At 35.9% G+C, this 13,874-nt stretch overlaps 1 protein-coding gene across 1 annotated transcript; it reads left to right on the top strand.

The window, feature by feature from the left end:
* The first annotated feature begins 1,263 nt into the window (after positions 1 to 1,263).
* Positions 1,264 to 8,111, top strand: LOC122021008 (protein NCA1-like). Its single transcript, XM_042579079.1, has 8 exons — positions 1,264 to 1,373; positions 2,102 to 2,373; positions 2,454 to 2,685; positions 3,846 to 3,991; positions 4,794 to 4,881; positions 4,994 to 5,140; positions 7,524 to 7,673; positions 7,771 to 8,111. The coding sequence occupies exons 2-8, from the start codon at positions 2,111 to 2,113 to the stop codon at positions 7,843 to 7,845; spliced, it is 1,101 nt and encodes a 366-aa protein (XP_042435013.1). The 5' UTR covers positions 1,264 to 1,373; positions 2,102 to 2,110; the 3' UTR covers positions 7,846 to 8,111.
* Positions 8,112 to 13,874: the final 5,763 nt, after the last annotated feature.

Here is a 13,874-nt window from a genome sequence, read left to right as displayed (position 1 = left end):
AAGACAATGAGGAGAGAGTGTGTGATGGGAGAGATTGAGAAGAGAGAAAGTATGATGAGGGATAAAGAGTGTGTGATGAGAGAGAATGAATAGAGGGAAAGTGTGATGAGAAAAAAATAAGGAAAGAGTAAGGGTGGGTCGGGTCGGGTTGAGTTTTTTTTTTAACTCAACCTGAACCCGACCCGAATCCGACCTGAACCCGAGTTCAACCCAAAATACCTAAACTCGAACCTGAACCCGACCAACCCGATCAACCCGAACCCAACCTAGATAACCCGAAAATTCAATTCAAAATGACTTTTTTGGACTATTTTTCCTATAATTATTCACTTTTATCTCAATACTCTATCATTATCATACAAACATGATGTTAATATATATAAAAATATCTTAATTTTCAAAATAAAATTCGATTTAACCCAAAAAAAATCCACTAAACCCTATATTTAAGTCAACTTGGGTCAACCCGAACCCAACCCGACCCAACCCGAAAATTTTTAACCCTCCAACTCGAACCCAACCTGAAAATGCCCAACCTAAACCTGATTTTTTTTTTTTTTTTGTTGACTCGGGTTGGGTCGTCGAGTCGGGTTCATTTTTGATGCCCCTAGAGAAGAGTGTGTGATGTGATAGCAAGCATGATGAGGAAGGATGAGAAGAGATAGAGTGTGATGAGAGAGAAAGTGTGATGGAAGAGAATGAAGACAGAGAAAGCGTGATGTGAGAAAATAAGGAGAGAGAGCGTGTGATGGAAGAGAATGCATGATGAGAGAGAAATGGTAGAGAAAGTGTAATGAAAGAGAATGAGAAGAGAGAAATATAATGAGAGAATCAGGAGAGAGAAAATAGTGAAAGAGAATAAAGAGAGAAAGTAATATGAAAGAAAAATTGAACAAATATATTAAGAATATTTTCATCCAAAACTTAATTTTCATTCTTATCAAAATCTAAAGGAGGAAGTGAGTTTTATTAATACCTAAATTTTTAAATTTTATTCTAAAATTTTGATTTCATATCCACCAATCAAATATAAAATTTAGAAATGAATCCAATTTTACATTCTCATGTACCAAACGCCACCTAATTTGTGATAGATAGATTCATGTTCGAAGGCAATCAAAATTAATACTAAATCCGGTGCGACTCCGAACTCGAATTGAACCTGGTCTAATTTTGGGCCTCGACGGGACTCAGCCGTCGCGGCCCGACCCAGGTCCCCTCGCAAACACATAATAAAAATATGCGTCTCTGCCACTCCAGCTAACGTGCAATCAAAACCCCCCTCTCCTCCTCTCCACACATTTCCTTGGCCTTCCTCTTCCCATCGCGTCCGGCGAATCGGCGACGACCGCCTTGCGCTCTCATCGCTAATCGTATCGTTCTTATTCTTTTGTTTTTTTTTATTATTGCTATCGTTTTTGTAGAAGAGGAATTTGGATTGCTGAACTTGGGGCTGAGCGTTTGGAGTCTGATTGTTATGTGACGTGCATAGAGCTGGATCCCATCTGATTGAGGAATAATAAACTTTTGCTTGTCATTTGAGGGATTACCTCTAGGATTTCATGTGTGATTCACCTGTATTTTATGAATTTTCTCTTTAGAATGCTGCTTTTGGTTCGCGTAGCTAGGTTTTATTGAACTTCAGTAGCCATGGCGACTCAAAAAAATTTAGTTGAATTACTCCTCTTTTTTTTTTTTTTTTTTGAGAGGGAGAATGTTATATTCAGGTGGAGTAGACAGTTATCATGAGATTCTAGTCAATCTCGGATCACCTGTTGATATTTTGACACCTTGTGGCATAGGTTCATGGACAACAATGTTTTTCCTTAGAAATTGCCTTAAGAAATCAAGCATGCAATGGTTCGGGAGAAGATAGATAACAAACATGTGTACAATTGTTGAAATCTCCATATCCAATTGCACAATAACACAGATCTGTAGTAAACCATTAGATTGATTTACAAAGTGTGGAGTACTAAACAAGTAGCAATTTGCAAGCCATATCCAAGTGTTATGCCTTAAAGATTCTAATTGTGATCCCTTGCTTATGTGTAGATACAAATATATGTCAATTAATATCTGTATCTTTTGACTGTTGCAGTCTAGTAAAATGAGTTCAGCTTGTCCATTTGCTAAAGGAGCTTCAGTTGGCGCTGTCTGTCCAATGAGATCTCAAGAAAATCAAGAAAAAACACAGGCTGTGCATGAAGACAAGATAGATGATAAAAGCAATCATTCTGATACTATATCTCCAAAATGTCCATATGGTTTTGACTCACAAAATTTTAAACTTGGTCCTCTAAGTTGCATGATTTGCCAAAGCTTGCTGTTTGAGAGCAGCAAATGTATGCCTTGTACCCACAAATTTTGCAAGTGAGTAATGGATACAGCTTTTAAATTCATCTTCTTTTTCATGGGCGAATATATGATTGCATTACTTCATTGATATTCAGGGTCTGCATATCCCGCTTTAGTGATTGCCCACTCTGTGGTGCTGATATAGAGAAGATTGAGCCTGATAAAGAACTCCAGGACATGGTTGATCGCTTCATCAATGGTCATGCTAGAATCAAGAGGTCTCAAGTTAATACAGATGCAACAGAAGCAAACGATGTTCCCCAAACTGTGATATATGGTGATGTCTCCATGGAGCGTGGATCTTTCCTAGTGCAACAGGCTCTGAGGGTATGATGATTATTTTTTTTCCCATTTATTTTCTTTTAGTTATTAGCTTTATGCAATACAATACGTGCTGCTGTGCTTGTTTCTTTTTCATTACCTTTTGCACTTTAGGGTGAACATACTGAAACAAATCAACAGATGCATGCTTGATCTTGATTTGATTGCCTCTATGAATGGGCAAAAACCTCCAATGGATATCTGACCTAACCTGACAGTTGCGTTATTATGGTTTATGGTCATTTCATCCGGCAAAATACTGAAATAGTGCATTTGGATTTTGGATCAAATACTGGTATCTAAAATACTAACTAACCTGACATAACCCAAATTTAATTATTGAAATATATTAAAATTTGAAATATAATATGTACATAGTAAATCATCCTATGACAATTCCTGCCACTAATTCATGGGTTAGCATGTACCATTAAATTGTAATCATCAATAGTATTTTGGTACCACTGAAAAATTCAAAACCTTATGTTTCTAATCAATCTGAGTATAGATAATGATCAATTATATTCAACCTAAAGTATTGGAACTTAATTTTTGTGGATTAAATAGATGTTTTATGTTGGTATTAGTAAGTACTCGATGATGGTCTAAAACCCAATAAGTGATCTGACCCATTCCAACCTGACTCAATCTGGTCAAATCTCCTGTTGGTTGGGATACAGTTTTGGTTCATTTTTTTTAATCCAAAAAACTTTGGTTAAATTCCCATCAGAGCTGACCCACTTTCATCAAAATTGCTTGAGAAAAAAAAAATCAGGCATCTAATGGCAAGTCCAGATGACAATGTCACTTTTTATGTGAAAAATGTGTGATAGTGGTCTGAAATGATAAGACAATGGTTTGAGTTTGAACTAAATTCACATGGCAATTGATAAGAATATGACACCACTTCACGTTTCATCTGAGGCTATCATTTTTTTATTTAAAAACATTGATCATAGGAATTCAAAATCATCGTCATCATGATCAAGCTGTATTTGTCTCAACTCATTGGGGTTGACTACATTAAACTTATGCTTCAATTGGGCTCCATGCAAAGCTATTATCACTAATAACATTTAAATTAATAAATGATTTTAAGTACTGGTCTGAAATGATGGAAGAATAATTTCTATTTCTATTCATTCCATGCTTGGTATCATCTACAGGCTTTCCGTGGACAAAATATAGAGAGTGCTAAATCAAGACTCAGTATATGCGCAGAGGATATCAGGGAACAATTGGAGACATCAGGAAGCACATCTGAATTATGTTCACAACTTGGAGCAGTTCTAGGAATGCTAGGGGATTGCTGGTGTGTATTTCACTACTTCTAACATCGTACTTGTTTTATCTATTATGCAACCATAGACATAGAATTGTACTTTTATCTATTATCGCTTGAGATGGATTATCCAGTCCAACTCAATCAAATCATACCTCACCATTCACGTGGGTTCAGAAGTTAAAAATCTAGATTTGGTGTAAAGAAATTGGGATCCCAGCAATTAGCTCAATTAGTCATATTGATATTTCACCCATCAATCAAGTTCAGGTGGGATTTGGACAAGAAACATAAGAATTAATGAAGTTCAGTTCAGCTACAGGTTAGAAACTTGTCACAATGGCTTGATCTAGTAGATATAAAATTTGTTGCCATCTGTAGTTTTGAACACATGGTTCATCAAGCTATAATTGGTCTCTTTCTGAACATCTCAAGCTTTTAAAACTAGTTGTTTGCCAATTTATTTAACATGGTATGAGAGCAAAAGGTCTTGGTTTAAATTCTCTCTGTCAAAAATAGCATCTCATCATTCATTTGATGAGTTTGGGTAGTCAAATCAAGTATATCCACCCACACATTAAAGGAGAATATAAGTAGATATATTCCTAAGAGCTCAAGTTTCAAGGTTAAATGGTAAGTCGATCAGCTTTAACAGCAGTGAATGCTTTGTGACATGCCAGAAGATGCAGTCGCAATTAAGTTGCTAAATGGTTGATTTATTAGGTAACTTTATAGTATAAAATAACTTCTCTTGTTATGTTCAACTCTAGCTATTAGTAGACTTTCCAATAAGTTACAAGATTATTGCTCAATTTAATTCCTTTCCTTGCAGTCGAACAATGGGGGATGCTAAGTCAGCTGTTACTTTCTATGAAGAGAGTGTTGAGTTTCTCTCAAAACTGCCTCCAACTGATATTGAGGTTCTTTTAGTTTTCTTCAAGTTTAATTGACTCAATTGAACACATGTAGGATTCCTTATTTGGTTTGTGTTTTAGCTTGTCATAACATAACTTGTCTTTTTCTCTTCTATAGTTGGTGCACACACTGTCTGTTTCTTTAAATAAAGTTGGAGATCTTAAATATTATGATGGAGACTTGCAATCAGCAAGAAATTATTATGCAAAAGCTTTGGATATTCGTCGAAATGCAGTAAAAGAGAACTCAAAATTGTCTTCCCAGGTTAGCAATTTGTTTCACATGAATGTATCAGTACACTTCCCACACAAGCAAACAAGTTTGTTCTTTTCTATTAAGCCAATATAAGTTGGACATATGCAAGAATAAATACATAAGTATACAAATACTGGAGAAAATATTTGGCATTTGACAGAGTTTTGCTATTTTCCATCCAACATTGGAAGGATTAGATTGATGGTTGCGCTGTTACTTTGGTTAGGATGTGACAATGGATTCCCTGATTATGTAGTGTATATAGTATCCTCTGCTGTATGTAGTTCTCAGAAATTGTATATGTAGTACTTATGTAATATATGCAGCAGGACGTAGAGATCATTCTATGTAAAGAGCATGTATTTGAGATGGGTGAATTTTATTATCTACCTATTTCATAAAGAATCAGCTTTAGGTTGTAAGAAAGGTAGGAATTAGGACTATAAGGCACTTACTAGACAAATTTGAAAAGGACTCATCCAGTGATAACTCCGGTGTAGAAATGGCTATTGATTCAATTGCCAGAACGTACACCAAACGATTTGGAATCAAAATCTAACATGAGTGCTGATTCAACAAGTCAAAACTTTCTTGCAGTAATATGCCGAATATAGATCCACAACTTCTGCGAGCAAGAATGTGCAAGGGCTCCAACTCCTGAGATCTATGGAGCCACACAAATGCTAACACAAGCAGTGTGAGGGCATACTCTTGCAGAAAGGAATTAGGCAGCGCCTACATGGTTTAGTGGTTCTATGATATCCCAAATTGGATTTCCCACATTGAACCCCTAGTTTAGCTCAGTCACTTCTATCAATCATTTATTTCATCTTCGACCTGCCTCATAGTAGGAAAATCAGACCAGTATCATCAAGACATTTCTCAGTTGTGCCACCACCACAATTAGCTAACTTGTCATGAATTAATATCTTTCATTTTGATTGTACTTTATTGGTGTGGTTCTTAAAGATGAATTATCATGCCTCCTAGGAAGATTTTGAGATTGCCAGAACCTTCTGCTTTGATCCACAAGTCGCTAACTAGTAACTATCAACATCATTTTGAACTCCTTTTTGTTGATCAAGCAGGTTCCTTATCTATTAAAAGAATTTAAAATTCTTGTTAGAGGCTAGAGCCCAATATTAGAAGTGGAGGTTGAAACCTATCAACCAGGATATTTAATGGAGGTCATTTTAGTTCGCTCTGCTCTAAGGATTCATTTCAGTAACTCTGTAAGGAATGGGACCTTTTTTGTTCTTCACCATCACCTATCATTTAACAGCTTATTTGAGCAGAAATGACAATGGGCGTAGTAGATATGTTGGCGACATAATGAATGTAGTGGTTGTGTGATGGATTTAGTTGATGTAGGAATTCATTGAAATGAATGGTTCAATGGATTTATTGAAATGCAGTAATGGATCTGTATGTAGAAGATATCATTATAAAATAATCAAGGAATTAATTAATCTTACCTTCGAAACAAAGTACTTACTATCCAGGAGTTCTCTCTTCACACCAACACTGAAGTGGAAAAATATGAACAACTTCACAGTAAGCTATAGGGGACTGATGATCTAATCATCTCAAGTATGTGCAACAATGCTTGCTGACTCGCCTACCCCTAACATGATAGGATTTTTCTTCAGTATTTGTTGGTCAATATTGGCGAGAATTGCATAGTTTAGGGTTTAGGATCTTCCTTTTCAATTTTTGTTGATAACCACAAGTTTTTTATGCAAGTAATAATGAAAAATGATATGCAGAGGGAAAAAATCTCATGAAAAAACTCGGGAAAGACACATAAAATGATGAGGCCCACAAAAGTGAAAATGGTGGGTTATGAATTTATGTGTCTATCCTTGAATTTTTCCTTGAGATTTTTCTCTCTGCGTATCATTACTCAGTAATAATACAATGGTGGATGGCCAGAACTAATTTTATGAATACCAATCGGTTTGTATCGCACTGACTACCCATCACTACAGATAGGATGCTAGATTGATGCATCTGAACTCAATCGCATCAGATGTTTCTGTCTGATCCGCACTGTCATTAAATGAAGGATTTTACCATGAGAGCTGGCTGGTCATTGATTTGAACTGAGGTTCAGCGGCTTTATTGGCTTCACATATCTTGATTAGCATCCTTGCTGCTTATACCCACGTTTACATTGAATAATTTTTTTGTTTACGTACGTGTTAACACAATTTTTTTTTTTTGCTGCATAAAGTATGTGGTCATGGTAAGCGTTTTTTCTGATAAAATGTAAATGATGCAGCTGAATATTCCATCTTCCTATCAATTAGGGCTGATTTGATTTAAGAAGCATTTGTGATTCATAATCTTTTCTTGGTTTTCCATCTTATTCGGAAATGGTTTTTCTTGATAGGTTGTTGATTTCGCTGTTTCTCTTGCCAAAGTTGCGGATGTGGACAGAAATCTAGGAAATGAAGATGTTGCAACAAATGGATTCAAGGAGGCAATAAGCTGTCTGGAATCATTAAAGCTGAGTTCAGACGAAGTTGGACTAGAACAAAAGGTATCTTATTTAACCTCATTATTACCTATGTTTTTTTTCCCTTTTTATTTCATAGCTTCGATCCAACTCATGCACTATTGTCTGTCTCTAAATGCAGCGTAACTCTGTGCTAGAATTCCTGAACAAACAGCTTGCAGAAAAGGATCGTCAGGTCATTGATGCTGCCGTTTGATGAGGTCTGAATGCAACAAGAAATCCACCGTAATTACTACTTCGAACATGTTTGCACCACTTGCAAACTTCCTATGCTACCTGCTTATATGAGGTGGGCTAATGCAAAATCAGGTTGCCTCTCTACATGTACATTTATATGGTTTGCAGGCCTCTGCTTTCAACGTGTTAGGATAGACTGTAACCAGAATCTGTACTCTGTATGCAGATAAATGTATCGTTTGACGGGAAATATATGGAAATCTAATGTACTATATGTTTGTTGAAGAGAGATCGTTTAACATAGATCTGGCTTTCTATTGAAAACTGAATGTAAAAAATAACATGAAATTGATTTTGCCACATAGATAGGAGCTTCATTTGTTCGTATGTGGAAATTGATTAGTCATCTGTTTAACACATTATATAATTTTTCACATCCTAGTGCTTACGACAAGATAATAGACACGATGCAAATTCTTCATTTCTTCATAGTTTTGGGGTTGATGAGAATGAAAAGATTTTTTCGAGACTTCCTTCAATCCTTCCCTTTTCATCTTTCTCTAAACTAAATAAACAAGCATTAGTAATACTAAATAAAAACCTGAAATCAATGATCATATCCAAAAAAATTCAAGTTCCGTGATTTGTAACTCAAATTCATTTGAGCGATTAGGTAAATCCACTTGATTTGAATGATCCAATATGTCAAATCAAGATATTTGAACAAATAATCACATCAAATTCTGGATAGTTAACCTAGCTAGTGGAATCAATAGCATTTGATCTTCTATGTTGGTTAGGGAACTCAAGGCAATTTGGATAATCCTAAAAGTTCAACATAACTTAAATGACTGATATGCTCTGATCCTGCACCAAGATTTTAAGAGGACGATCCACTAGTAAGGTCATAGACGTATTAATTACTACTGCTATAACCGTATAGAAAAGTCATATAGGTGAAATCACTGTCGCCTGAGAACCCGAAGAATAACAAAAAAAACCTGAAGACGAAAGTTAGAATGGCGCCAGGATGTCCCAGGATTGCCACTTTGATATTCAAATAAGATCCAGTGGAAAGATGGAAAATATGAACCAATGAATAGTCGAGAGTTTTAATATAGAAAAACCCTCCCTCACCTCATGCTTCTCTCTTCCTTTATGCTCCTCTCTTCCTTTTATGCTACCTTTGATGGCCTTTTCCCTTCTTATGTATTAATGATCATTTATCACTTTTATTGGCTTTACATTTTCTCAATGCATTAATGATTATTATTAACACCATTGACTCGATGGAGCATCCAATAGAGCATTAGATCACTAGGATGGAGAAGGATTTGAGCTCACATTATCAACACAATGGAGCCATCTTCAATTCGGGAGAACTAGAACATATGACCTTGGCATAGCCACTCGGGACAATCTTGACATAACCAGTTGGGAGAAAGGTAGGAGCATTCGACTAGGAACACTCGATTGAGAGTGGTGTCGCCTGACTGGGAGTGGTGCCTCATGCTTAAATGATGCTCGAACGATCATCAGAAGGACTAGAGCATATAACCTTAGCATAGACGCTCGGGAAAATCTTGGCATAACCAGTTGAGAGAAAGCTAGGAGCATTCGACTAGGAACACTCGATTGGGAGTGGTGTCGCCCGACTAGGAGTGGTGCTTCATGCTTAGATGATGCCCGAATGACCATCGAGAGGACCCGAACATGACCTTGGCATAGCCGATCGGAGCAACCTTGTCATAGCCGATTGGGACAACCTTGGCATAGCCAGTTGGGTCAAGTTATCTTCGTCTTGACTAAGCATATATCTTGATTTTTTACGAGACGCGTGGAGGCTCCACCATTCTAACACATCATGGTCAATCTCAGATCAAGTTGGTATAACCTGTGAGCTGGATAGGTAAGCTCCATCCATTAGGTCTGCTTAAATCAATGAAGTTAACTCGATTCACTCTTCTAAGTCAACCAATCAAATTAATTTGATTAATCAAGTCAATTAGATTGACTTGACTAGCAAGATGAATTAGTGGCTCGGTTTGTCTTAACAAGTTAATCAGGCAAATTCTGCTTCCATTATTTATGCTCATGAATTTGAGTAACTAGTCTTGTAAAAAAATATTCTTTTCCTCGACATGTTCAATCTTCTTGAAAATAGAATTTAGAAATATTTTTACTAACCTTATAGAGCCAAAATTATCTGTAAAATGAAATTTTTTTCTCCCTGCTAATATTTAGTATCAACGCCAATATCCACTTTCAGGAGATACTTAGAGCATTAATTACTTATGCTTGAAGGAAATTTCTCTTCCTATGAATTTGTTTTTCTATGATTAGAGAAGGAAAAGATCTAATCATTAGCAGGTAGTTACATATGCCTTCTGAAATTCATTAAATGAGTTTAGAAACATATTAGTCTAGTATTCTATATATTACTTCCATTGCTTGTCCTTTTCAGCAAGAAGAATCTACAGGAGTGAAAATGACTTCATACCCAACACCTAATTGGATATTTGGTGGTTTGCAATTTTATCTTTCAGCTTAATTGAAGGAATGTTTCCTGTATTTCTATCATTTGTTCTCTTCTGATGATAATGTGCTGATCTGTAAAGAAATGGTTGGCCCATCAACCTTAGATGGAAACTTTAATTATAAAATGACAATCCAACTGCTAATCTTTTGTGGGCGAGCTTCTTTTAGTTTCATCCAACAAAGATTTCTTAAATCTTCACCTGAACCTGAGTATTCTTTGTTTTCTTTAATTATTAGCTGGTCTACAAGTCGTCGAGGCATCGATGATTATCCATTGTTGAATGTGAGGGTGTGTTTGTGGGAACAGACAAACAGACAGATTTAAGTCCGATGAAGATCAATCTCACAAAGGGAACAGAAGGTGGCAGTGGAGGTGGCTTTCATAGTCATGAGATGGCGCATTTTGCCACTCGTGTGGAGGTGGATTCATGAGTTTTTTTTTTTTAAACTCTATGAAGTATCATACATGCTTTGATCATCCTTTTACCGAACAGAATTTATCCAATTAAAAAAGACAGAACTATTTTGTACCAATATTTGAACATCTGAGACTAAGTTCCTATCATGGTTTGCACCTTTCGGAGATTGCAGCTCTCTCCACCAACCTCCATGAGAAACAATAAAAGAAGAGAAAGGAGGACAGGAAACAACTGTTTCGGGCCTTTAAAGTCTGGTTGTCACTAGAATTCCAGCTGATGCCCACATGGGAGGAGTCTGCTTTGGAGTTCCCCCTTCCTTGATTGAACTTTCGCATCTTTTCTTATCAGTCTGTTCTCTGCCACCTGCAAGATGTCTCAATGGACAACCCTCTCAGGCAATCAAGCATAAAAGTAAATGGTTTTTTGCACATATTCTCTCAGCTGTGGGCACCAATCTGATATGTTTTGGTTTTAATTTTCTGGTGGATTGTCACACTTCCCAGGACTTTAATGTGTTTTGATTGATCTTCCTCAACCAACACGATCTCTGTAGGAAACAACATACATAGAATGGATAAGCCTCGGTCCTGGTTCGAGACTGCTTAACTTGTAACTGCTGTAGCTGGGGGAAGACACTGACTGACATTCCCACATGGTGCTGAATCAGTGGAGCAGCAAAGGCTTGTGGTACATGTCCACTGCTGCTTGAGTAAATAAAAAATGCACACCAGAAAAGAATCCAGTGGATGGAGCCAAGCCAGTCATGCAATTGCCACAAGACTAGAAAAGGGAACCATTTTGAAGTAAGTGTTTTTTTTTCCCCTTGACAAAGCCTTTTAATTTCAGAAAGTCAAAACGTGTTTTTTTTTTGGAAAAAAGAAAGCAAGAAAATGCTTTATCATAATTATTATTTTCAAACTCATCATAATTTATGGTTCTATTATATATTTATCTCTTAGATTAATCCGTTCGAATGGTTAAAAATCTCAATTATAAAAAAAAAATGAAAGGATGAATTTAATAGAAAAAAAATAAATGAAGTAATATTTTGATAATAAATTAAAATAAATCATAAAATTTAGAAATTTATATCCTATGATTTTTTTGTTGGATATATATAAATGGAGAAGAGGTGGAAAAAAAGAAGCTCCATTATAAATAAGGAGTTTTAAGATATATTAATTAATTTATATTGATTCACATGTGTTTTTTCACACGCTAGGATTATACTGCTGAGGTTCCTAATTTAAATATAACTACTTTCTTAAAATCTCTGATAAATTGTCCAACATTTCTATATTTTTCATTTGTTGTTCCACATATCTCAGTAACACGGGTAGATGACCGGTCCATTTTATACGTTACAAAGCTCTAACGGCATACAGACAGACTTGTAGAAATTTAATATGCCGTAAGGAAAAATCTCGGCCCGTGGTGGGGAATGCTGGCCAGTAATGCAGAACAGAGGGAGTGAGAGGAGCCAAATCATGCAGAAAACTTGGGTACGAACTTACTGCTCCGCTCTCTTACTTGTACTGGCTAAAGGCATTGCCTGCGCAAGTGTACACTTGAACACTGTCATTACTTAAAACCACTCTTTATTTTTGAAAAATAAAATAAAATAATATTTAATATATATATTTATTTTATAATTAAAATAATTATTATTTTAATATAATCATAAGCATAACTAATAGCAATTACTCATTCTAAATGACTTGATTAATTTATAAAATTATAATAAAAAAATATATGAATAATCACAATAAAAATAATTATTTCAGAATATTTCCACCAAACATATGATGACTTTCTTTTCTTTCTTCTTCCTTCTTCTGCTTATTATTTCTTCTTCTTAAATGGATCGTTCCATGTTCCATGCACCGGCAAGCGGCAGGACTTGCGGAAAGGGAACTATTTTCTTTTTATCTTCCTTTAAGACACATGATTCAAATTCAATGCTTCTTCATTACTGAAATTTTCATTTGTTTATTTGTATCTACTTGATTTTTTTTTTTATTTTGAATGTAATCATTGTTTACACTAGAGTTCATGAAGCAACAAGATATACCTTCAAACAAGAAGCCATATCATTGGTTAAATCATTTGAATTTAAGATTTTGAATTGAGTTGATTAAAAAACTAAACTCGATTCCCTAAAAAGATGATGTTGTTTTTTTTGTCAATTTCCTAATCTTCTATTGACCGTCATATTCTCAATCTCCAACACATTAAGAAAAAAAACAATCTATAAAGACACTGAAAAAGAGTATCATTTTTTAATCAAGATATAATTAAATGTTAAAAGAATAACAATTATGTGTAATTTTTTCAATAAAATATAAAAAGATCTTTTTTATAAAAACAATAATGACATAGAACTATGATGTGATTTGTAATAGGTATATATCATCTTTTAACACTCAACTATATTTAGATAAAAAATAATCCTAATTATATACAAATTGCTAATAAAGAATCATAAACTCCTCTCTTCTTTTCCCATTCTCCTTCTTAAAGCTGTAAATAAATCTTATGTTCATGAATAAATTTTGATATTTAATTTGGTAAGAAGTTATTTATCTTCATTCAATATACACAAGATCAATTAAATAAATAAACTTGAACAACTCGTTAAAGTTCATAAACAATGTTTCGTGAACATTGTTACTGATCCGACGGTCAAGGCAGGAGACCCCATTGTAAGAGGTCAGCGCCACGTGGAGATTAAAGGGCCGAGGGGTCCACCGGAGGAGGATGAGCCGACCGGACTCGGAAGAAAAGGATAGACCGATCGGCTAACCGAGGAGCATCCAACAGTAAAAGGTGCCCTGACAGGGGTCGGGGTTCCGACGCTCAGTTGAAACAGACGTGAGGGGCGTGCCGCCCGGCCGGCGCAGGGGATGAGGGTCGTCCGGACGATGTCTTCGTCCAGCCGGCCGGACGTACGTCCCGGCTGGCGGTGGGTAAAGGGGGCAAGAACATCTTCTGACATCCATCAAGTCCTATGGCTAGGCCATACTCCAAGTCTGATAGCGAGGTGTTTTGTTGTCCCATCGAAGACGTGATTGGACTGTAGCAGTATGACGTC

The sequence above is a fragment of the Zingiber officinale genome, chromosome 1A (genome assembly GCF_018446385.1).
Source record: "Zingiber officinale cultivar Zhangliang chromosome 1A, Zo_v1.1, whole genome shotgun sequence".
Taxonomy (NCBI): Eukaryota; Viridiplantae; Streptophyta; class Magnoliopsida; order Zingiberales; family Zingiberaceae; genus Zingiber; species Zingiber officinale.
The sequence above is the reverse complement of the archived record's forward strand: the minus strand, read 5'-3'. Positions and strand labels throughout refer to the sequence as shown.